The following is a 20,993-nucleotide window of genomic DNA, read 5'->3' on the forward strand; positions in this document are numbered from 1 at the left end:
TATATATATTACTGACTATTTACAAAGGGGTGTATGTGTTTGCGCATAACATTGAAACGACTTCACAAGACAGACACAAGCGTCACCAGAGCGAACACGTAAATATAAAATCACAGTTTCTTTACGTTATTGCAAAAAAATAAATAAATATGTCTTTATAGCACCAATTAAGATAAGTGATTGTCATTGCCGCTGCATATATATTTTTAAAGATTAAATTGCGCACGCATCTATCTACAAGCTGACTTCCGCTTGTCTCGCTATGATGGCGGTCTCTAGAATTCGGATACACCGTATCCATCCTCCATTGTCGGTTGGTAGTCATACGAATACGTCTTCTGTGTCGTCTGGACAGTCTTTGTTGTGATTGGCTGGTTCCCTTGCCCCGATGGGTACACTTGTCGCTCGTTTGTGCGCGTTTCATTGATCATGCGATACACATGAGATTGGTTCCAGTCTCGATCACCTATAGAACATACCCATGATAAATTTAATAAAGAAACATGAAAATCATATAAAAATTAGATAAAATAATTTCCATAATATCAATTAAGAGGCAGTAATCAGAAGAATAAGCGAAATAATACGAAAACGAAGCTAGCATAGCTACGCAAAATGAGTAAAAGCATTTGTACTGAATCTAAAATCTAAGCAAAACTCGCATCAAACCATACATATTTGTCAATATGCCGAAATTTAGAATGAAACAAAAATAAATGAAAACTATTGAATCTCATTACTCTGAACATTTGAGTACAAGTTACAACATTGAAGTGTTTCAAAATTGAAAACTTACTATACGCTTCATTCCTTGCAACTTCCGACGGAATCTTTTATCATTGGCAAATTCGAAAGATGCAAACACAAACATGCGGTTTTGCTTCATACCAAGCAAATTGCATGCAAAACTTCTGTTGAGAGTATAATGAAATTACATAAAGTTGATTGTCACAATTATTAATGCTTATGAAATTCTTTTTTATTTCAACAAATGAAGGTATAAAACAAAATGAAACATTTTTTAAATGATGGAGAAGTATAGAAATAAATAATATCAATTTAAAACGTAGCATAAAAATAACCAGAAATCATATGTTGAATAAATTGCGTATGATCCACAAAAATAACTTTTTGCTGAATAAAAGAAAACAAATCTGGCAAAAGAAAACCGCAAACAAGAGAGGATTCAATTGCTGAGAATTCTATAATAGTCAGTTAGCACAAGTTGTCTAGAGGGAGAGGATCTGGCGTCACTTCAAATAACCCAGGAGCCATGCTTGGAAGGAGTAAGAAATTACCGAGGGCAAATGTCCTCAGCCAGGGCACAAGGTCGGTCATTAGGTCTCCCACTTCTTCGTATTCAACTTTCCTGGTGCCTTTTTCTCCTGCTTAAACTGTGATAAATCCAATCTCTCTTTCTTTTTTGGTTTTTTCTCCTCTGCAGAATCGATATCGGAATCTTCCACTTCCTTTGAAGCAGCTGCATCCTCTACTACTTCATCTTCAGGGACCAATGCCTCAGTTTCTTCTGCAGGTGTTTCTTTCTGTTGGTCTTGTGTTTCCTCTGCTGGTGTTTTGGACTGTTCAGTTTCTACAGGTTCTGCTTTTCCTGATTGGTCGTTTGTCTCTGACTTCTCACCAACACTAGCTTCTTGCTGCTCATCTTTCTCTCCATCATTAGCCTTGTTTTCTTCAACAGACTCTTCTACTTTTGGAGTAACCTCCTGCTGGTTATCATCTTGCAGCACAATAACAACTTCCTCCTCTACCTGTGATCCACTAACATTCTCGTCAACATTACTCGTTGATACTGAATCCTGTTCTAATACAACTTGTTCTACCATATCCTTCGTATCCTCATTAGATTCTACAATTTCACCTTCTAGTGTGATAGTTTCATTTATAGTCTGTTCCTTTGATTCTATATTTCCATCGGTTTCTTCGACAGTTTGCTCTACTGTTGGCTCTTTTGCATCGCTTGTCGAATCTACTTCATTACTTTCTGCTACAGTTTGATCTTCAGTTTTTACTTCCTCAAGATCTGGTTTTTCCTCTGATACATTTTGCTGTTCTTCAGCAGCCTTTTCTGCTTTCTCCTCCGCATTAGACGCGTTATCGTTCTCCTCACTGGCTGCTGGTTCGGGTTCAGATTTTTCTTTTTCCTCAACTGAATGAGATTCTTTCAAAGAACTCGTTTCGTCATTTTTACCCAGTTCCTCTGTATTAATTTCACCTGTTACCTCTGTGTTATCTAACTCCCCCTTTTCTTTGAGTGACTCTGTGTCAATACAAGAGTCCACCTCACTAGTACTTTCTTTTGATTCATCTACCTTCATATCTGTGGACTGTTCAATTTTGCCTGAATCTTCAACAACAGGTTCATTTATGTCGGATGTTAATGCTTGTTCTAATTTATCATTAATTGTCGATGAATTTTCACTAGATTCATCTATAACCGCTGGCGCACTTTCAGCTTTAGTTGAATCTATTTGATCTACTAGGTTCTTATTATCAGCAGCATTGCCATCGGCTGCTATATTTTCATCTGATTCAACAGTAACACATTTACCTTCAGCATTATTAGAATTCTCATTATTTAAAGAAAGTGTTACCGACTCGTCTACATTTTGACCTGATTCACTCCTATCTGATGGCTGATCTATGACCTTATCTTTATTTTCATCAGTACTTGTGGAAACATTATTCATACTAGTATCATTTAATACCGACTGTTCAGTTCTATCATCAGGCGGTTCTTTATTCAAAACTGGCGGTGACTCGTTCACCTGCACCGTTTCCTTGATTTCTCTGCTTCGACTTCTTTCAGTTTGAATGCTCTCTTGTCCAGCTTGTGTCATGTTTTGCACAGGTTTGGGAGGAACAACTGGTCTTGTAACGGGTTTGAGAGGTGGTGCTGGTGGTTGAGCAAGACCTTCAGCTGGAGTGATTCTAACTGGTGGCTCAACCTTCGAATATCGTGGTTGTCCTTCGACCATATCCATTTCTGGTTGATACTGCTCATGTATTTGAGCAATGGGCACATACTGGGTGACCGGGGCCTGATAATCATTTGGTTTAGGTGCCATGTTCTTTTCGACTGTTTTTCCGATTAAGTGTTTGTGTTGGCTAAGTAATTGGTATAGATACTCATCGGAATCGTCTACTGCGAACATGGTATGCGACATGCCCGATCCATCAAAGTACTCTCCTATTAAGATGCAACATGAATATGAGTTTACTTTTGTTATATTTTATACTACTTTATATTAGATGAATCATTTCCAACCATGACATTTTGGCATAGCAAATACACATGCATGTTTACACAACTTTTTAAAAAAATTTTACGACAGCAATTTATGAAACATGCATATATATTAGCATCCCAAAATGTTTTAACATTCATGCTTCAATGTCAATAAGGTGTATATAGCAGCTACAATCATTCCATCTCTGAACAGCCTTGAATATAACTTCTGGAAACAATCAACAGGCTATCATTACAACATTGGAAATAAAGCTATGGCCAATGTCAGGAGAATTAATTTATACGCTACAAACACCAAAAGACATTGTGACAAGGGAGAAAGGGGGTGCGGATTCCTTACCCGGTTTTGGCTGTGGAGACACGGTGGATGTTGTCCTGTTAAAAAAAACCAAATGAGAATATGGGTAAGTCTAATAATTCGTGTAATTTTGTATAGATAACAAAATTCATCTCTAGTATTTATGAAGGTAGAGAAGTTGCCAGACTGTGAAATCTTTGGAATTCGACAAGTCATTGGTTGTTGTATATTATCAATTCACAAAAGTTCCGTGCGTAACGTAATTTTGTGGTAAATTCAATAGTATGAATAAATGATTAAAGTGTTTAACTAAGGATTTGGGCTGGCATAACGTTGGTGAGGATGTTTTCCACAAAACCACGAAAATTTAAGCCACAGCGAATACTAATAATTTCAGAGCAATTTACGAAGGATAAAATTTTATAGAAGTGACAGCTAAAACATCCGCTAGCTTGAAATACAATACATGTTCTTCAGTATGCATGTACACATCTTTCTATAAAATCTACTAACATGACCATGATATGTCTCATATGTATTTCTATTACACCATGCTAGTACTTACATGTACATGAATATACTTTAATGCCATTTTCTTAGATGGACTGGGCATATGAAATTCAAACAGCTACTTTAAAAAATGTTATATCGGATAGAGAATTTGGTCCTTTTAATGTTACATCGGATGAAGACGTTTACTCAGAATGAAAAAAAACTAACAGAAAATATGCAAAATTATAAAGACCAAAACATAAATTCTTAACTTTTAATATTAGAGTACTGCCAAAAATGCTTTAGCGGAAAACAAAATCTGCAAAATTTAGTCCGAATTTCCTCTGTTTGGCTAAAAGTCTATTTTTGTTTGGGCATAATTCAATAATATAGTAGAAATATCGAATATTATGTCAATAATAATTCATTTCACAATTACTTTTTGTATTTAGAACAAATTTTACTCATGACATTGAACTTTATAACAATCCGAATTTGAGAACTCAAACCCTGAGTAAACAACACCCTTATGTTACATCGGATGGAGAATTTGGTTCTACTTTTCAGGTTATGCAAATAAGTAGGATTTAAAAAAAAAACGGTGATAAAGTTGACGAAAGTATCTCGGATTGATCATTAATCTTATTTATATCCATATACATTTGCATGAAAACAAAATAATTGCGTAAATACTTTTTCCGATCAGCCATCATTCTAACGAACTGTTGAGATACTTCTCAGATATCTGTACGGATTTTTTTAAAGATGCTATAGGAAAGTTTATATCAAATAATTTTTTTTATTCAAAGGCCTCCATTTTTTGTAAGACACATAAAAGACAATCAAGTCCTTTTTATTAAATAATTGTTAAAGGGAGATACATGGGTAGTGTTTTGTCGGTCGAAATGAGAATGCATTTGAAAGTTAAACTGAACTGGTGACTTCGTCTGTTTGCATTTCATATAGAAATCCAAAACATTTTGAATTATGTTTGTTAATTACTTATCTTAGAATTTTAAACTGACCAGAACGAGAATAATTTATTGTGGAATTAAAGAAAAAGATTTGAATGTTTTGTTTGAATACAAGTAATTATAATGCATCATTACGAAAACAATGCGCCCGGGGTTTTTTTTTACTTGTACGTAAATGTATATCAATTTCATATTAATATCCTAAAACATGTATTTTCTTTTAGAAGCGAAAATAGGAGCTAATGTAAATGTATACCCTGGAATGGCCTGACTCAATCTTGTGCTTCTATTGAAACCCATTACCAAAAAGGAATTAGTTGCTCTCAAACATGTATACCAGTCCTGGGGTAACTCGATGGGCGTGGTGGCGGAAAGGGGAATCGTTAAAGAATACGGTATTTTATGTTGAGTTATTTGGTACATAGAATACTAAGGAACTTGTTACTAAAATAAGCCGGATACGTTAAATTACTTATAGCTGGAGTAATTTGTCGTCATGCAGATACTTATCAGGCGGCTACACTACTCTTCCATGCTGGTCTGGAGGGATTGAAAACCCAGACCACCCTACGGACTTACGTATTTTGGCCGGGGTAACCGATTTGGGAATTGTAAGTATCCTCAATATTTTGATTCGAGTACAATCCCATAGGAGAATTGTACTGCAAGTGAACCGCCTTAGCGCCATCTTGCGGCGGTTGTTCTTGCTGCGCCTCGTCATTGGGAACAGACCTGACAACAATCTGTTTCTGTGGCGAAGCTGCCGGCTTTCTGGGCTGCGGGCTGCGTGATGGTTTGGGCGAAACAGCCGGAGCGGGTCGCCCTCTGGATTGCTGTTGCTGACCCTGTTCAAGCACGGATGGCATGATGTATTCTTTCTTCTCTTGTTCCCAAGGCCTCGGCCCCCCTGAGCTCTTCAGTGTTCCAGACCAGTTCTTTGAGATGCTGCTGGTGTCCGGCTCGTCCTGGGGCGGTGGGGCGGCGTTCACGGGTACGTGCACGACGGGGGGTGGCCGGGGTCTCTGCTGTACGGTAACAGCTGCTGGAGTGGGACCCTTGGAAAAGTCCGTTCCAAACTGGGAAGCTCCAGCGCCCCCTGGAGATCCGTATGTCCTTCTTCTTCCGCTTCTATTTACTGTGCAATAGATTATACAAGTAGAATTAACATAAAACACAGAATCGTAAGATTAAATGTTTAAAAATTAACAGAATGTTCATTAAAAAATAGTCTCTAACATACGGCAATCTCCTCAAAATATTCTTTGTTTATTTCTTAAAATATTAAACTCTTTAAATGAAAATTACCGATGCTAATTAAACATTGCATCTGTACAGAAATGATTAGTAGTTTTAAATTACTGTATTTTTTTGTAAAATTATATAAATAACTCTAAAACAAAAAGTTTAAACTGCAAACTCTATTAAAAATGACTAAAATATAAAAACCAAAACTAAAACAACTAGTAAAGCTAGTTATGTTTGCAGAGAAAATGTTAAACAGGCCTGCAAAGGAAAATAAAGAAAGTAAAAGTAATTCAATGCTGTGCCATTTATATTAGAAGGTGCCAGAATATAAAGTAAGTCTGACTAAATTCTACAATGAAGGTGCTTCTAGCTTCTAATAGATCTCTATTTTTGTCACCTCTTGGTTGGTCCTTCATAAACATTTTTCTGCGTTCCCAAACAGGACAGTTTGGGTAATAATATTCGTCTTCTGCTCCATTAACATTCACTGAACATGCAAAGAAACATGGTCATTCGGAGGAATGTTTCAAAATGAAAAAAAAAGATCTCGAGAAAAAAATCCAAACAGGTCAAGGTAAAGGTTTGGGACATTGGTGTATTTTCGTAAAAATATCAAATACAAGAAAACTCTGACTGCGAAAATACTTGCATACCATATTTGCAACCATCCACACGGAAGCAAGAAGTAAAGACATTTCTATCAGTGATATATTTAAAAATGGAAGGAACGTTAACGGGAAAAAATGGAAACAAGGGTTCAAAACACTACACTACTCACTCTGCGGTTGCTTCTCCGGCTTATCCTTGAACACGCTTCTCCTCTGACTGACAGGGACATACTCATAGTCCACCTCATCATTAACAGGATCCTCCGAGCGCACGTAGTCGGGCTGGCTCATTCCAGGCGAGATGTATTGTGACGTAGGAGTCGTAGGGGAAAAGGTGGCCGCGGAAGTCTTCTGCGGCTGGTTGAGAGAATACGGCTGATACTGAGGAGACCGCGGCGACTGTTGTTGCGGCGGTGCTTGATATTGCTGTTGAGGCGGTGCCTGGTATTGTTGATATTGTTGTTGCGGCGGTGGCTGGTATTGCTGTTGTTGCTGTGCCGGTTGTTGATATTGCTGGTATTGTTGTTGCGGTGGTGACTGATACTGATATTAAAAAAAACATATTGTAATCAAAATATAAACCATTCCAATTGCTGTTATAGTAAATATATATCATATTGCATACATTCAAAATATCTTCCTGTCGAAACTAGAATTTCGTTAGTCTCGAATTCATGCTTTGACATAGGTTGCCCTTTAAATCCATTCATTAACCCCCAGTTATACTTTACGAAGGCAATTCATCTGATCTTTAAAAGTGTTCGCTATATGCATCTGACTTGCAGCGCTCATTATACAGTCCTCAGAAAACGCACGTATAACACTGCTAATTTACCAGTAATATATCATGCAGTGTTCCTAAAATAAACCATTAAAGTTCCTACGGTCTTGTAGTGGGCAGATAACCACGCGATCCCCATTAATCAAGAAATTCCACGCGAACACGACCGTCGAAATTAATCACCTGTTGCTGATACTGAGGGGCAGTGTCCTCTCTTTGCTGCATGGAAGGTTGCGGTGTGTATTGCTGTGAATAGATGGAAGGTTGAGGGGACCAGCCTGGTTGCTGGGCCCGGGCCCCGTAATTGCTTCCGAAATTCGATACTCCTCCTCCAAACTTGTTCATCGTGATTTTCTTTGGTTGATGACCAGCGAAGGCGGGAGGAGGCATGATTTTAGGACCGTGGTCTGAGGATCGTCTGATTGGAATTTGAATCTGGGTTTAAAAAATCATTCATATTGGTATAAGGAACATTGTTAGAATTTTTCCCAAATGATGTGTCAAATGGGCGGTGTAAAATTGTGCAATGGAGAAAGATAAAAGTGAGATCGCTTGAGATTAAGATGATTTCATATGAAGACTATAAATAAGAGAAAATACGCATTCGCTTGTTTGTTGATTTTGCATTCAAAGCTCGATACAAGTACTTACAGAAGCAGTCTTGTGGACTGGAAGAGGCGGGGCTTTTGTTGGACTCTGTGGCTGAAGAGGTCTCACAGAGGCTCCAGAGGGTGGTCTGAAGAAATCAAATTAAAACATACTTGTAATATAGACCATAATTAAGATCTTAAGAAAAACCAGCTTGTAAAATAATACTATAAGCCATAAAAAATAAAAAATAAAACATAAATAGAACTGTAATACAACTTAAATTCTTAATTAAACGACGTACACTCTCTATGAAGATAAAACTTTGAAGTAAGAATCCAGTCTAGATATAAACCTGCCGTTAAGAGTGAATCATTCGGCTTGCAAGACGAAGAGAACAAAAAGTGAAAAATGTGTGTAGGTAGGAAGGAAGAGAGAACGGGCATTGTAATAAAACACATATGAAGCTACACAGGGCTCCAGAAATAGAAGATAAGTTTTGCTGTTTTCTATCATGTCGGGTTGTGTCTGTGTGTGAGAATGTGTACATCTAAATGGTTAGCTAGCTGATCTCTCGATCGCGCGCGTGCTTGTAATCACCAGTAATTAATGCAGACGTAGGCATCGTGTGAATTCTTTGACAGAATCAATTATTGGTACCGCGTACTTATCGATAGCATCATTCTTTTCTTTAAAGCTCTATGTACATTCCCCAGGTAGTGACGTGAATATTTTCATCCTACACAATGATGTAATTTACATTCTTAATGATGATCGGTTTAGCAGACGAACATCGTACAAATTAAGCCAATAAAGAAATGCAAATAAAATAGAGCAGGTCGTGAGATGCCGCCTCTAACCGATTTCTTAACTGGAAACACTTCTCTAATTTGTCTACAACATATCTTCAATTCAATGATTGTTTTCTTAGTATACATCGTGTTTTTAAATGGTATGCTCTTTGTAACAATGTGTTCCACATGTCTTACACTTGCTTTTACATTCTTTCCGATTACAGGTATGCAAATTTGATTCCAAAATATGTTCAAAACCTACATTCTCCAGATTTATTAAATAAGTTTTTGCGTCTTAATTATTATTAGACTTTCAACGTCAATGCACGCAGACTGAAAATGAATGGATCTTATGAAAAGATATGTTGATGCGTCAATGCGTCACCTGCTGACGAGTAGTTCGACCTGTCCTCCACCAAACTTGATGCTGTCCTGAGCTTGTTTATGCGTCAGCGTCGATGCGTCACGGCCGTTGATGGCAAGAATGACGTCACCCCTCTGGAGTTCCCCTTCTGCAGGACTGTTCGAAAATACCTGCCAATTAAATAACCCACTATGAAATTCTCTTTTAATGAGGCAACTTTCTGTTAAAACCAGGAATTAAAGCGAGAAATATATCTTTTTTTATCTGAAGGCTCTTTTCTGAAGGTGTGCGTATTTGCCAAGAATAACTGTGGTGATGTACATTATATATTACAAGGTTGAATTTGGCTAGGTGTCAGACCTTTCAACCGCTATGAGAATTTGCCTCAATAAATGTCTTTCTGAATCTCTCAGATCCGCATACAAGTCGAATACGATTGTGATTATAAAACGCACATAACTTAAATGTTAAAATATACTATTTCTAAATATAGACAAAGGAATAGTATTAGTTGGTTAGCATCCGTATCCAACACAAACGAAAGATTTATTACACTGCAGAAAAATTCATTTCCGGATGAAATCACTACACGCCGGTCCTTTTTTATCAAACCCAGCATATAATATTTCTTAATGAGACAATAAGCCTATAACATTGGGAAAATTGTAATAACTATTTTACAGTCAAATGCACACGAGAACAGCAATAGAGAAAAAATACAGGCAGAATACGTAAATCCTCAGTTAATCAACCCCCTACCGTAATGTCCAAAGGCTCAGACCCCGCCCTTCTTGGTAAAATCCGAATAGTTGTGGAAGCCATTTTTTAGATTTGGGATACAAAAAAAAGGTGTATAACCAGGAAGGGCAAATATAATACCGATAACAATAGCTCTGTATTGTGACAAGTGGGAAATTAGATGGTTGATATAAAGAGTAAGAGAAAGCAAATACAAATTGCAGCCGACAGGTACACACTACCGGAATCGGTGCCAGATTCGTCTCAGCTCATATGCATGTATTCCGCATACATTGTGTAAACAACCCATTCCGGCATCAAGGCCGGTAATGCGTTGGTTGAAAGGCAAAGGTCCGGGGAAAGGAATTTATTAATTTTCTGCACGGTGCTTGGGCATAGGAACCATCTGTTGAGTTATCCGAAAGGGTCGTTGCACCATACAGGTTGCATCCCATCCAGCACAATTCGATAGAGTGGTGCTAACTAAGCTGCACTATTTGTGTGCGCTTTAGCACATGGTTTTTGAGTGGTGCTATAACGAAAGTGTTGCATCAAATTTCATTCGTCAAACGGAATTTACTCCTTCTTGAAGCCTTTTCTCAACTGTTTTCGAATTATTTGAGACAAATCAATGTATATTGAATAAATAATACATGTTGCAATAATATACTACTTAGGGTGCAATGTTATCGAAATATTTTTCTACTTTCAAATTTTAGTAACAAAATTGTGCATATATACCGAGTATCTAAAACAAAAAAATGTGAGCACGTAAATATGTGAAGAAAAATATTTCATCACTACTCTCAATATCGGTATAAAAAATTATTTATTATAAAATCTTTTTAATCTTCTTACTATCATTGATCTGTATCTTTGGAATCTGATTCGTTACGGCTAAATTCTTCCAGTAGCGATGACGTCATATGTGAAAGTCGAAAGGAATGAACTTGAGCATGCAGTTTTGCGTCAGCAAGAATCAAACCGGAAGCGCTTGCAATTTTTGCTGAATCAGGTTGTAAACACACTTGTATATATCAGAAGGTCTCGACATTGGTAAAAAAAATTATCAATCGGCAATATCTGCAGACAACTGGCAGATTAGAATTATCAATAGAATTGACAATAACATTTATCAGAACCCCACTCCCCCCCCCCCCCCCCCCTCCATTTTCTTTCCTTAAGTAAAAAAAAAAACCTATTCCAATTTTCATTTCAGGCAGATTGATGCTGAAAGATAAAATACCTTCGGTCTGATTCATAATGAAAATTTATTTTAAGAAAGGAACGAAACAAAACACGATACAATCATTAAGATAACGTTTTTTCGTTTGAACCTAAAATTATCCAAAGTATTTCAACACTGCATTACATGAAATAACTTTAATCCTGGATAAACAACGTCTTTCCAGTAGACTATCAAACTAGTGAATCACCGCAGCCCGCCAATTTTCTATTCATTATCTTTTTTCATGTACAAGAGGAACATTTTTGATAATGGCAGTGGTCTGTAATCCACTTCTATCGGCGATGATGAAACAATCTGATAGATATATCGGAATGTGCGCATGGTATTGCATCCATTAATAATTAAACAGCGGGAATCGTAGGATGGTTTTTTTTTATCTGGGAGAAAAGTTCCAAGATATTTAATCTTTGCATGTTGGTTTTTTAAAATTTATTGAAGTTTACGATTGTGCAATAGTAATATTTTGAAATATTTCAAAAATTCAGAATTTCGTACAATTAAATTTTAAGACACTTAGTTAATTGTCATTGAAAGCTGTAAAACCCTAAATACAGTCAATTTCATCTTAAAAGAATGTAGAGTTTCTTCATGCGTAGCGACAACCAAACAGATCTTAACTTTACTTTCCTTATTTTTTTTTCTTCTATAAATCATGAAAATTTGAAGAAGCCAAAAGAATCTACGAAAGATCTCCTCTTTCAAGAGATCTTAATAAGATTTAACCATTGTGGTTTACTCTAAGGTAAAAATATTTACAAAAGAACCACTTCTCTTCCGCTATTATCAGAATATTAAAGACAATACAGAAAGGTCTGGCATATTGGACATCATGGATTGAGACTTCATATATATACTAATTAGTACCAATTCATCGTTATCTAATTAGCAACATCTCGGAACGACACGTGTAAGTAATGACCGATCAATGCACGAACAAACAAACGGTTTGTGATGTGCAGCACTGGCTGAAGTTTCATCAACTGCACATCAATTAAGTTTTAAGTGCGAAAGGTGTGTGCCAGGAAACCCCGATGCCAAAAAAAACCTCAACCGTATGCCTCCTCACAGCAATATGAAAAGTAAAGAACAAAAAATATTCGACTCACCTCGGTAAAATAGGAAGAAGGATAGAAAACAGGGAGATCCCGATAGTGGAACTGTAATAGCGGGGATATATTTCCCTATCAGAAACCGTTAATTGACAATTACACCAAACGTATTCTGTCAGTCATTCCTCATCACCAGAAGTCTGTGCGCTATACGCCTGCACGTGCATATCTATATAAGGATAGGTCGTCTGCTATACTCACCCTCTGCACAACGAGTTCTTGATTTAAATCGTGTCCTCCTTGAAGTCGAAAACCCCAAGGGGTTTCGAACGAGTCCCTAAAAAGCCGGACCAGCATCGCTTTATTTTGTTCAATTTTCAAGTTGCCATCCTGCAAAAATATAAGATTTATTTATCATGGGATCAGTTTTCACCTTCAAGCGAAACCGAGGCGGCAAGACGCTTCTTGGAATGCGACTTATGCCAATCGAATGCAAGGAAAAGTTGTAAATACAGCTATCCGCAAAATCAACGGTAAGATTTCTGCCAAGAAGAGGAGAAGAAATGGTGTGTGTGTGTTTGGTTACATGCAACACTGATGTTTATTGCGCAGAACAAAATGCTTTCTCCGCAATATTATACGGATACTATATGAATACGAAATGATAATGAACCCGATAATGCAGGTGTCATAAAAAATGATAATTCACTTCATACATAAAACAGCCTTGATTTTTTTTTTTGTTCTTTTAACCTTTGAATTTATAAAATATGCTCGGAATGTAGTCAAGCGTAGAGTTTGCTCTATTGTATACCATTATTTATCAATTATAGGAATGATAAAACAGACAGCCTTTGATATATACCTCGTTTTACACATTTTATCTTTTTCTGGTACTCAGTCGATATCGATTTTCTTAGAATGAAAGTGAAGTTTTCTTGGGAAATATTCGAATAAGGGTGGGGTGGATGGGTGGGGCGGGTGTAAATTTAAAGTTTTATTATCCTTGAGCGATGCCATTGCAAAAGGTTTTTGTGCCTATAAAGTAGATTCTAAATCAAGTACACGTACTTTGCAAAGACGAAAAGATTATTACATGCACAAATATCTCCTTAAGTTTGCAGAAGTGGCTATGGAGAACACATGTTAAGTAACAGTGAAACACAAAACAGGTGGAAACGAAGAAAAAACCACAAATTTGCAAAAATCAGCAGGATTGTGGATTTTCATTGCATGATATTGATATGGTCAAATTGGTTTTTTTATAACTAAGTATGAAATGGTTACAAACCTGTGTATCAGTCCTCGAGGTTCTGTCCCAGCTTCTACAAGTCCCCTCACAACTGAAGCCAATTATTGGAGGCACACGCCATCTCTAATTATCAGTTACCTAGATTTTCGCGGTAGGATCTGGGAGTGTTGCACAATATCTAATGGGGAAAGGATCTATTGGTTCGCGACCTGCCGATTTGCCATTCAGCAAGTAGTTGGGGCGCTGTAAGAGTATGTATTGGTGTATATATCTATATGTTATAATAGGTGGTATAGGTAAAACATATGCTGCCCAGGACAAACATTCTAGCCACGGGGAAAGGGATAACAAGGGGATCAAACGCGTATACAATCCCCTGTACAGCAGACTCCGTATACAAACGATAGAGAATGTGATTTATCTTATATCGCTCGGTCTCTTTATGACAGATATGCTGCTGGAAAAGCTACTCACATTCCCTCATGCAGTAAACCAAATATTACCTTTGATCTTTTTTTATTTACAAAAAATATTATTTTTATGTATTGTATTTTTAGATACATGTTGCCAAAATTTATCAAAAAAGATTTCGTCGTCCTCAATCTTAATTTACTGCTCATACCCAAAGCATTACCAATTTTTTTTTTACTTTGGGTTTTGAAAAAATATCGTTCGTAATAAGACCTATCAATGTTCGAAATGCAAGCTAGAACATTACTTTTCAAGGTGTCTTACGGTTTCTTATGTGTAACAAAATTAACCGGCGAGAATTATTATCATACCTCAATGAATTTTTGAAGAATAATTTATAGGTCATACACATAAATATATACACATGAGCATTTTATAGTGCATAACTTTCGGGTTGGAATAGATTTCAGTGTGTGTATACTCGTGTGTTATGCCAGTATTACATGTGCGTATTATATGAGCATGTAAACATGCATATGTTATCTGGTTCAGCCTGTATATTTCATTCAGAATGCGGCGCAACACCAACGAGGTAAACAACATATGGAGACATGCAGAGTATTTGTAGATATGTCAGTAACAAGCATGAGAGAAACGACAACATGTGATTGTCAGAAAAACATATACGCAAAAAAAAAAAAAAAAAAAAATGTGAAAAAAAGTAACTACATAAAAAATTAAAATGGCAATCGATTACAGGATTGTCAATCGCATTTAATCGCAACTCGTTTCGACCGATTAACTGATTTGTGACAAATAGGCCTATAATATCCTTCTTTGTTTTAAATTATTGTTATTAACCCAATAATAGTGATAAATACCGGTACAGAAAGTACGATATATCAGTGACTTTTATGTGTATGTGTAAACCATAATATTATAAAAATATGTATTTATATAATATCATCATGATAGAAAAGAGCCATCTTGAACAGTAATGAATAATAGTTCCCTGACATTTCGCATTGAATTTAAAATAACGATATCAAAATGCGATGAAATCTTAAATTATAAGTAGGCTATATCTATTTTAGCCTATAGACATTTTACCCGCCTCACTCATTTATTTCCAGTTTGATTTTAATTTTAGAACTTCTGAGTTATGCTTAGATATATATTAATATTATAAATTTACAATATTTGTTATTATAATTAAAAAGCTGGTATTATTTGTCAACACAAAAAGAAAACATGCGCGGATCTAGAGGGGGGGTCGGGGGGGTCCCGACCCCCCCACAATTATCCTTCGGACCCCCCCTGGAAAAATTTTCTGGATCCGCGCATGGAAAATATCTTCACAAACAGTGAACACAGTAGGCGCTATATAGGCCGAGATTTAGGCTAGGGCGTAACGTTATAGTATTTTCTGAGTGACGTAAAAATGACGTCATGTTATGGTGTCAACTATATGTTAGCCTTTTTCATGAGATTTTTGAAAAGACCGACAAAAGATGAATCAGACAAAGCAAGCCAAAGAGCATGAAGATGGTCCCATGCATCTTCAGAAAGAAGGTAAATCATGCGTTATCGGGTTCGGTATTCCAAACCATTTGCGGGAAGTTCGGAAACAGCAACTGTCTGCATGGTCTGCATAGGCTTACTATTCCACATCACATTCATCTGCTACAGCAGCTCTAAAGCCTACTGTATGTTGTCGATTCGTACTGTTTTCGTTTGCTAATAAAAAGTGTTGTTTTTTTTAAAATTTTACAGACAAAAACGAAGTCGAACAGAATGAATTGCGCTTCAGAAGAACTAGTCAAGCGGCGATTTTGGCCCAGCTTCCAAGCAGACAAACATTTTTTTCGGAGGCTGGTTTTACCTTGGGACGACGTCTGTCATGCATCGAAAGACGAAAGTCACATCTCCACCAAAGAGCATCCATGACACCTTCGGTAATATTCTTCTTTGAATCTTTTCAAAAGAAGATATTGGATCCCATTTTGTTGAAAAGACCATCTTTAATCAGTTAATCCAACATTCCTCTGACTTATTGTAAATGTCTTAAAATGATAGTGACACAGGCATCTGATGTTATATGTTTTTTCTCATAATAAAGATTTAAACCCTCTACCTAATTATTAGGTATGAAATGATAATTTGATATGTTCTTTAAATATGTAAAGCACCCTCCTTTGATCCAGAATTATATTGTTCTGTTCTTTAAATATGTAGATTGCTGTTGGTATGGAGGATGATGATGCTGAAGAGATGGTTATGGCCAACAGAAGAGTATCTCATGCAGTTAGCATCACGGATGGTGTTAAAAGTATTACAGACCAATGGGAAAGAACACAAAGCATCAAGGCTATGGTAGCCAGCATCCACACAAAGCGTAAATACAGGTAAAAGACAAATGTTGATTTCAAAATCCATGCTTTTGAGAATGATATTTTTTATGGAAAGAATGGTTTGTTGATTATATTACCAGTAATCATTATTAAATTTCTGGTTTTTCATTCTATTTTAAAAATACGTAAATCAAAATGTAGCATAAATGATAAAAATAAGCAGATTCATTTGTTCTAGTGGTAGTGATTTTCATTTGCTTAAGGCATGCATACTGAATATGCAATAATTAAAGTTTACCTCTTCTCAAACTTTGAAATTTATTTAATATCTTCATTATCTTGTATATGTTCTGATGACCATGACATTAGTTCATGCAAAACTGAGGAACAAAACATTAAGATATATGTAATTGGCAATGTATGCATGAAGTTTGTACAATCATCATTGCTCTCATTAGATATATTTCTAAGATTTAAGATATTTTAAAAAGATAAAAGAAATAAATAGGTCAAAATTTATTACATTTTATCATGATTATTGAAGAGTCCCCAAAACCTTTAACTTGCTGAGTGATAGTATGAACGAGGAAGTAGATTGGGGTATACCTGAGGGATCAGTGTGTACCTTGGACATTATGGAGTGTCAATGCATGCACTTGATATTAGCAGGATTATCCTACATAAATTATATTATTACCAGCTTACTGCTGCTTTTGTTTACTTACACCTGGCACTTGCAAAATCATGGAAGTATTTTGATTTTTGAAGTTTGCATTTCGTTCTCTTTGCAAACCTGGAATTTATTCTTATGTAACGAATAACCCCCCTTACCCCAAACACACACATACATACAGTCGATTCCAAGGAGTTGATTAGAGTTGAGTACAAAATTAACAATATAAATGTGATTTGATATGTCGGTATAAATTATTTAATGGATTTGGCAAAACGGAGAGAACTCTCTTTTGATGCATGGTTTATTATTCCTTTAATTAAAAACAAGGTTTAACAGGGATTAAATCAAGAAAGTATTCAAATAATGCTGTTTCAGTAAATACCAATGTATTCAGGCTATAAATTTACTTGTAACACATTTTGGATGTATAAATATCCAATGTGTGAAGTGCACCTTCTTATCTTATCTGTCACAGCTTGCATAATGATAATTTAAAATATCATAATCATGCACATCACCCACAAATTTGACACTTTACATGTTTGTGACCAAGCTGGCTTCTTCTTTTGAAATTATTAAATTGTTTTATGTTCTTGTATCATGCAGTGTGTGTTGACACACAAATAGAATGTTTAGAGTTCGATCGGTTTGTCTTATCAGTATTGAAAGCCTTATCATGAGCATTGTGCATGGGGACTAGGGCCTGTCAAAAATGTGTACCCTCTCAGCTTAGATATAGTGAAGGGCTGCAAGGAGTCCTAGATACATATTGCTTTTTTTATTCTCGTCTGTGTTTTAAAATGGCGTATCAGAGGCAAAACGGGAGTTACGATAATTATGGTGGTCAGTCAGTTGAGGAACAGTATAATTCAGGATTTGATGATCTAAATGACAGAAGGGGTGACCGTCAAAGTTATCGCCAGTTTCAGAATAAATCTTATGATAATGGAGAGGACAATTTTGATTCTTACCAGGATAGAGACTTTGACTCTCCAAGGAATGGTGGCTATGATTCCTCATGGAATAGAGATTTTAAGTCAAGACCAAATGGAAATTTAGATTATGAAAGGGATAGAGAATTTTTAACAAGTGATAGAGACTTTCTTCATCCAAGTGGTAGGGATTTTGATGTACCAGGAAGTAGGGATTTTCATTCTGAATCACAAATAAATAGAGATTTTGAATCACCAAGATATAATGATTTTGATTCGCCAAAAAGTAGGGATTTTGATTCAACAAGACATAGAGATTTTGATTCAACAAACACTAGGGATTTTGATTCACCAAAAAGGAGGGATTTTGACTCACCAAAAAGGAGGGATTTCGATCCACCAAATAGTGAAAATTCTCATGGCCGACAAAAATTTCATGAGGAAAGATCATACAGGGCTCATGACAATTATGCATACAGTGATAATGAAGAGGAATACCAAACAAAGATTTCCTCCACACAGGCAAGGGGACACAATTCCCAACAAAGGGCTTTTAATGAAAAATATAGAGAAGATGACCAATTTGAAGAAAGGTTTTACAGTGGAGATAGTCAAAATTCTGATAGGGAATTAACAAAAAATTTTGGAGGTAGAGATAGAAATAGTGAAAATGGCAGTGATGATGAAACATTTAGCACTAGAATTGGATTTGACCATTCAAATTTGGATGGAAAAGATACTGTAATTGTCAGAAAGAGAAAACCTACAAACATTTCTGATCAGCATAGCGAGTCAGATTCAAGCAGTCTTAAAGCTATCTCGAAATCAAGATCAATGAGAAAATCAGTCAATTTGAATACATTGCCAAGCCATGAAAGAAGAATAAAAAATTTTCAGGCAAGGAAATTGGAGGCTTTGCGTGATGCAAAAAATTTAGAAGAATATACACAAATATACAGGTATTATAAATAATGGGTTTTTCAGTGTTATATTGAGGAACAATATTTATAGTCTTTTCACCATATTTTTATGGAAACTCTTCTTGAAATTAAATTTATTCCCCTGTTCGTTTGTTTTTTTGTTCGAGACTCTTGTGTAGGGCACCCATAAATTGTTTGTTTCTCAGATATAGGGGGCATTTACTTTGTTTTCTTGTCTTGACCAGTGCACCACATGTCTAACTATGATTCTTAGAAAGTGATTTGAAATCTGAGTTCGCCTCAAAATGTGTACCAGTCGGTTACTATGGGTGATTGAAGAATAAGATTTAAGCAAACATAGATGTAGATAAAATATATTATTCCAGGTATTGATTTGTGTTTTAGAATTTTACTTCCGAGTTCCAATGTCTTATCTGGAAAGATAAATAACAATTGCTAATGCTGATTCTCTCATTGAGTATTTGATAAGTTTTATTTATGGGAGAGATTTGCTGATTTGCTTAAACCTTCACATTTTAGACACAATTTTAGCTTTTTGATTTAGACAAAGAAATCTGTTCAACATTTATCTTTAACACAGATAGATAATGCGTGAAAGTGAAATTTGAGAGAGATTGCATCATATATAACAGCTAGATTGCATTATATAGAGAACAATTAATTCAATTTTTAGCTTTTTCATTTAGTAAATTGAGTTATGATTTTGTCACCTATGGTAATTCCAATTTCATCAATAGAAGATATAAATGTAGCAGAATAATGGTTTCTTCATCCAAATGGAAATTAATTGACCATCTCGATCAAATTTCTCTTTCACACATTATCTATCTGTGTTAAAGATAGACGTTTAAGAGATTTCTTTTTCTAATCACCACATTCTCTGAATTGTCACTCATCAGTGTTGCATGAAGTTGAACCAGCAAGTATTAACATACGTATTATTCTTATACTACTGTTATATTTGTAACACATTATCCGAATTCTTTAAAATTTAAACTAAGATCATTGCATTTAATTATAAACAAATTTTTATTCTCCATTGCAATGTTAATTCTGACATTCAATTTTTATTTGTGAGTCTTCATGTCTGGAACCTGTTTCCAGACATGAAGCCTCACAAAGCTCCTGTAGCTTCTAAAAAGAATTTTTTAAAAATGTTTTAACCGAATTTTTTTCTTTAAAAATTGGAGTGCTCTAAAAATATTCAGGGGACTATAATAAAGATAACATAAGAAAGTTACTCTGAAGTATATGACAAAAACTGACTATATAAGATTTGTGATTCAGACTTGACATTTTGAATTTATGAACAGAGTTGGGCAAGGTCAAGATTAAATTGTTGATTTCCTAGAGACTTACTAAAAGATTGTTGCTTAGATTCACAGCATTTTTATTTTCATGCACAACTAAACTTTTAAACATGTTCATCGTGTAGCTTCCATTGACATCTTATATTATTGTGAAAATTTGCAATTTTGATGTCCACATTAGGCTGTAATATCATTTTCAAATCATAATTAAAACTAAGCTGTCACAAATTTTTTTTGATAGAGATGAAATTTTGCAAGAACCTGTTCAAAGAACCCAGATTTGGAAATATCAACAGAAAAAGGTATTCAATGTCCATCTAATATTTGATGTATAGTACATTATTACTTAAATAAGTTTTCTTGAATTAACTTAAACTTCCCTCTTACTCTTTGTATGAAACATGGTTACAATGAACACATTTAATGATTGTATGCTTTAAGCAAATTTTAGTATCATTCCCCAAAACTCAAAAAAATATATAAAATTTATGGGGAATTAAATTTTTCATTAAATAATTAATCAAAATGAACCATCTTTCGCTCTTTGTTTCAAAAGCTGTAATCATGATAAAAGAAATAGAACTTGATTACCCTTCTTTTATTGCACTGTAATACGTATATCCTTTTTTTTTTTCATGTGTCACAAAATTTGCGAAAATGGAGAAAATATGT

The 20,993-nt window shown here is 35.5% G+C and overlaps 2 protein-coding genes across 15 annotated transcripts in view; one reads left to right on the forward strand and one right to left on the reverse strand.

Moving 5' to 3' along the window:
- On the reverse strand, positions 1 to 13,939 carry LOC105335759 (integrator complex subunit 3 homolog). 11 transcript variants are annotated; one of them, XM_011439836.4, is made up of 10 exons: positions 13,740 to 13,939; positions 9,434 to 9,582; positions 8,318 to 8,402; positions 7,850 to 8,101; positions 7,056 to 7,428; positions 6,675 to 6,764; positions 5,612 to 6,167; positions 3,609 to 3,643; positions 1,299 to 3,208; positions 1 to 466 (listed from the first exon to the last, which is right to left on the reverse strand). In XM_011439836.4, exons 4-9 carry the CDS (start codon positions 8,054 to 8,056, stop codon positions 1,338 to 1,340), a joined length of 3,132 nt encoding a protein of 1,043 aa, XP_011438138.3. In that variant the 5' UTR covers positions 8,057 to 8,101; positions 8,318 to 8,402; positions 9,434 to 9,582; positions 13,740 to 13,939; the 3' UTR covers positions 1 to 466; positions 1,299 to 1,337. The 11 variants fall into 11 exon arrangements, with proteins under 11 accessions (XP_011438138.3, XP_011438136.3, XP_065922002.1 ...); XM_011439834.4 differs by lacking the exon at positions 13,740 to 13,939 and adding an exon at positions 12,710 to 12,832 and having other exon boundaries at positions 5,765 to 6,167; XM_066065930.1 differs by lacking the exon at positions 13,740 to 13,939 and adding an exon at positions 12,710 to 12,832.
- The window catches only part of LOC105335758 (transmembrane channel-like protein 7), an 18,452-nt gene continuing 10,294 nt past the window's right edge, over positions 12,836 to 20,993 (forward strand). Inside the window, exons 1-4 of one of the 4 annotated variants that reach the window (XM_066065935.1) lie at positions 12,836 to 12,981; positions 15,885 to 16,066; positions 16,347 to 16,516; positions 20,563 to 20,623. In XM_066065935.1, the coding sequence (XP_065922007.1) occupies positions 12,939 to 12,981; positions 15,885 to 16,066; positions 16,347 to 16,516; positions 20,563 to 20,623 (456 nt within the window). In that variant the 5' untranslated portion in view covers positions 12,836 to 12,938. Of the gene's footprint in view, positions 12,982 to 15,546; positions 15,684 to 15,884; positions 16,067 to 16,346; positions 16,517 to 17,672; positions 19,030 to 20,562; positions 20,624 to 20,993 lie in introns of those variants that run through there. The other 3 variants (XM_066065934.1, XM_066065933.1, XM_034457169.2) reach the window with 3 other exon arrangements.

This window comes from Magallana gigas, chromosome 7 (genome assembly GCF_963853765.1).
Source record: "Magallana gigas chromosome 7, xbMagGiga1.1, whole genome shotgun sequence".
Lineage (NCBI taxonomy): Eukaryota > Metazoa > Mollusca > Bivalvia > Ostreida > Ostreidae > Magallana > Magallana gigas.

Bases quoted from the DNA above. Each gene is read 5' to 3' on its own strand.
- LOC105335759 (XM_066065930.1), bottom strand. From the start codon at position 12,805: ATGCTGGTCCGGCTTTTTAGGGACTCGTTCGAAACCCCTTGGGGTTTT. The intron at 3,644-5,611 runs GTAAGTCCGTAG...TTTTTTTAACAG, and splicing joins GGTTACCCCGGCCAAAATAC to GACAACATCCACCGTGTCTC. The intron at 3,209-3,608 runs GTAAGGAATCCG...GCATCTTAATAG, and splicing joins GTCTCCACAGCCAAAACCGG to GAGAGTACTTTGATGGATCG.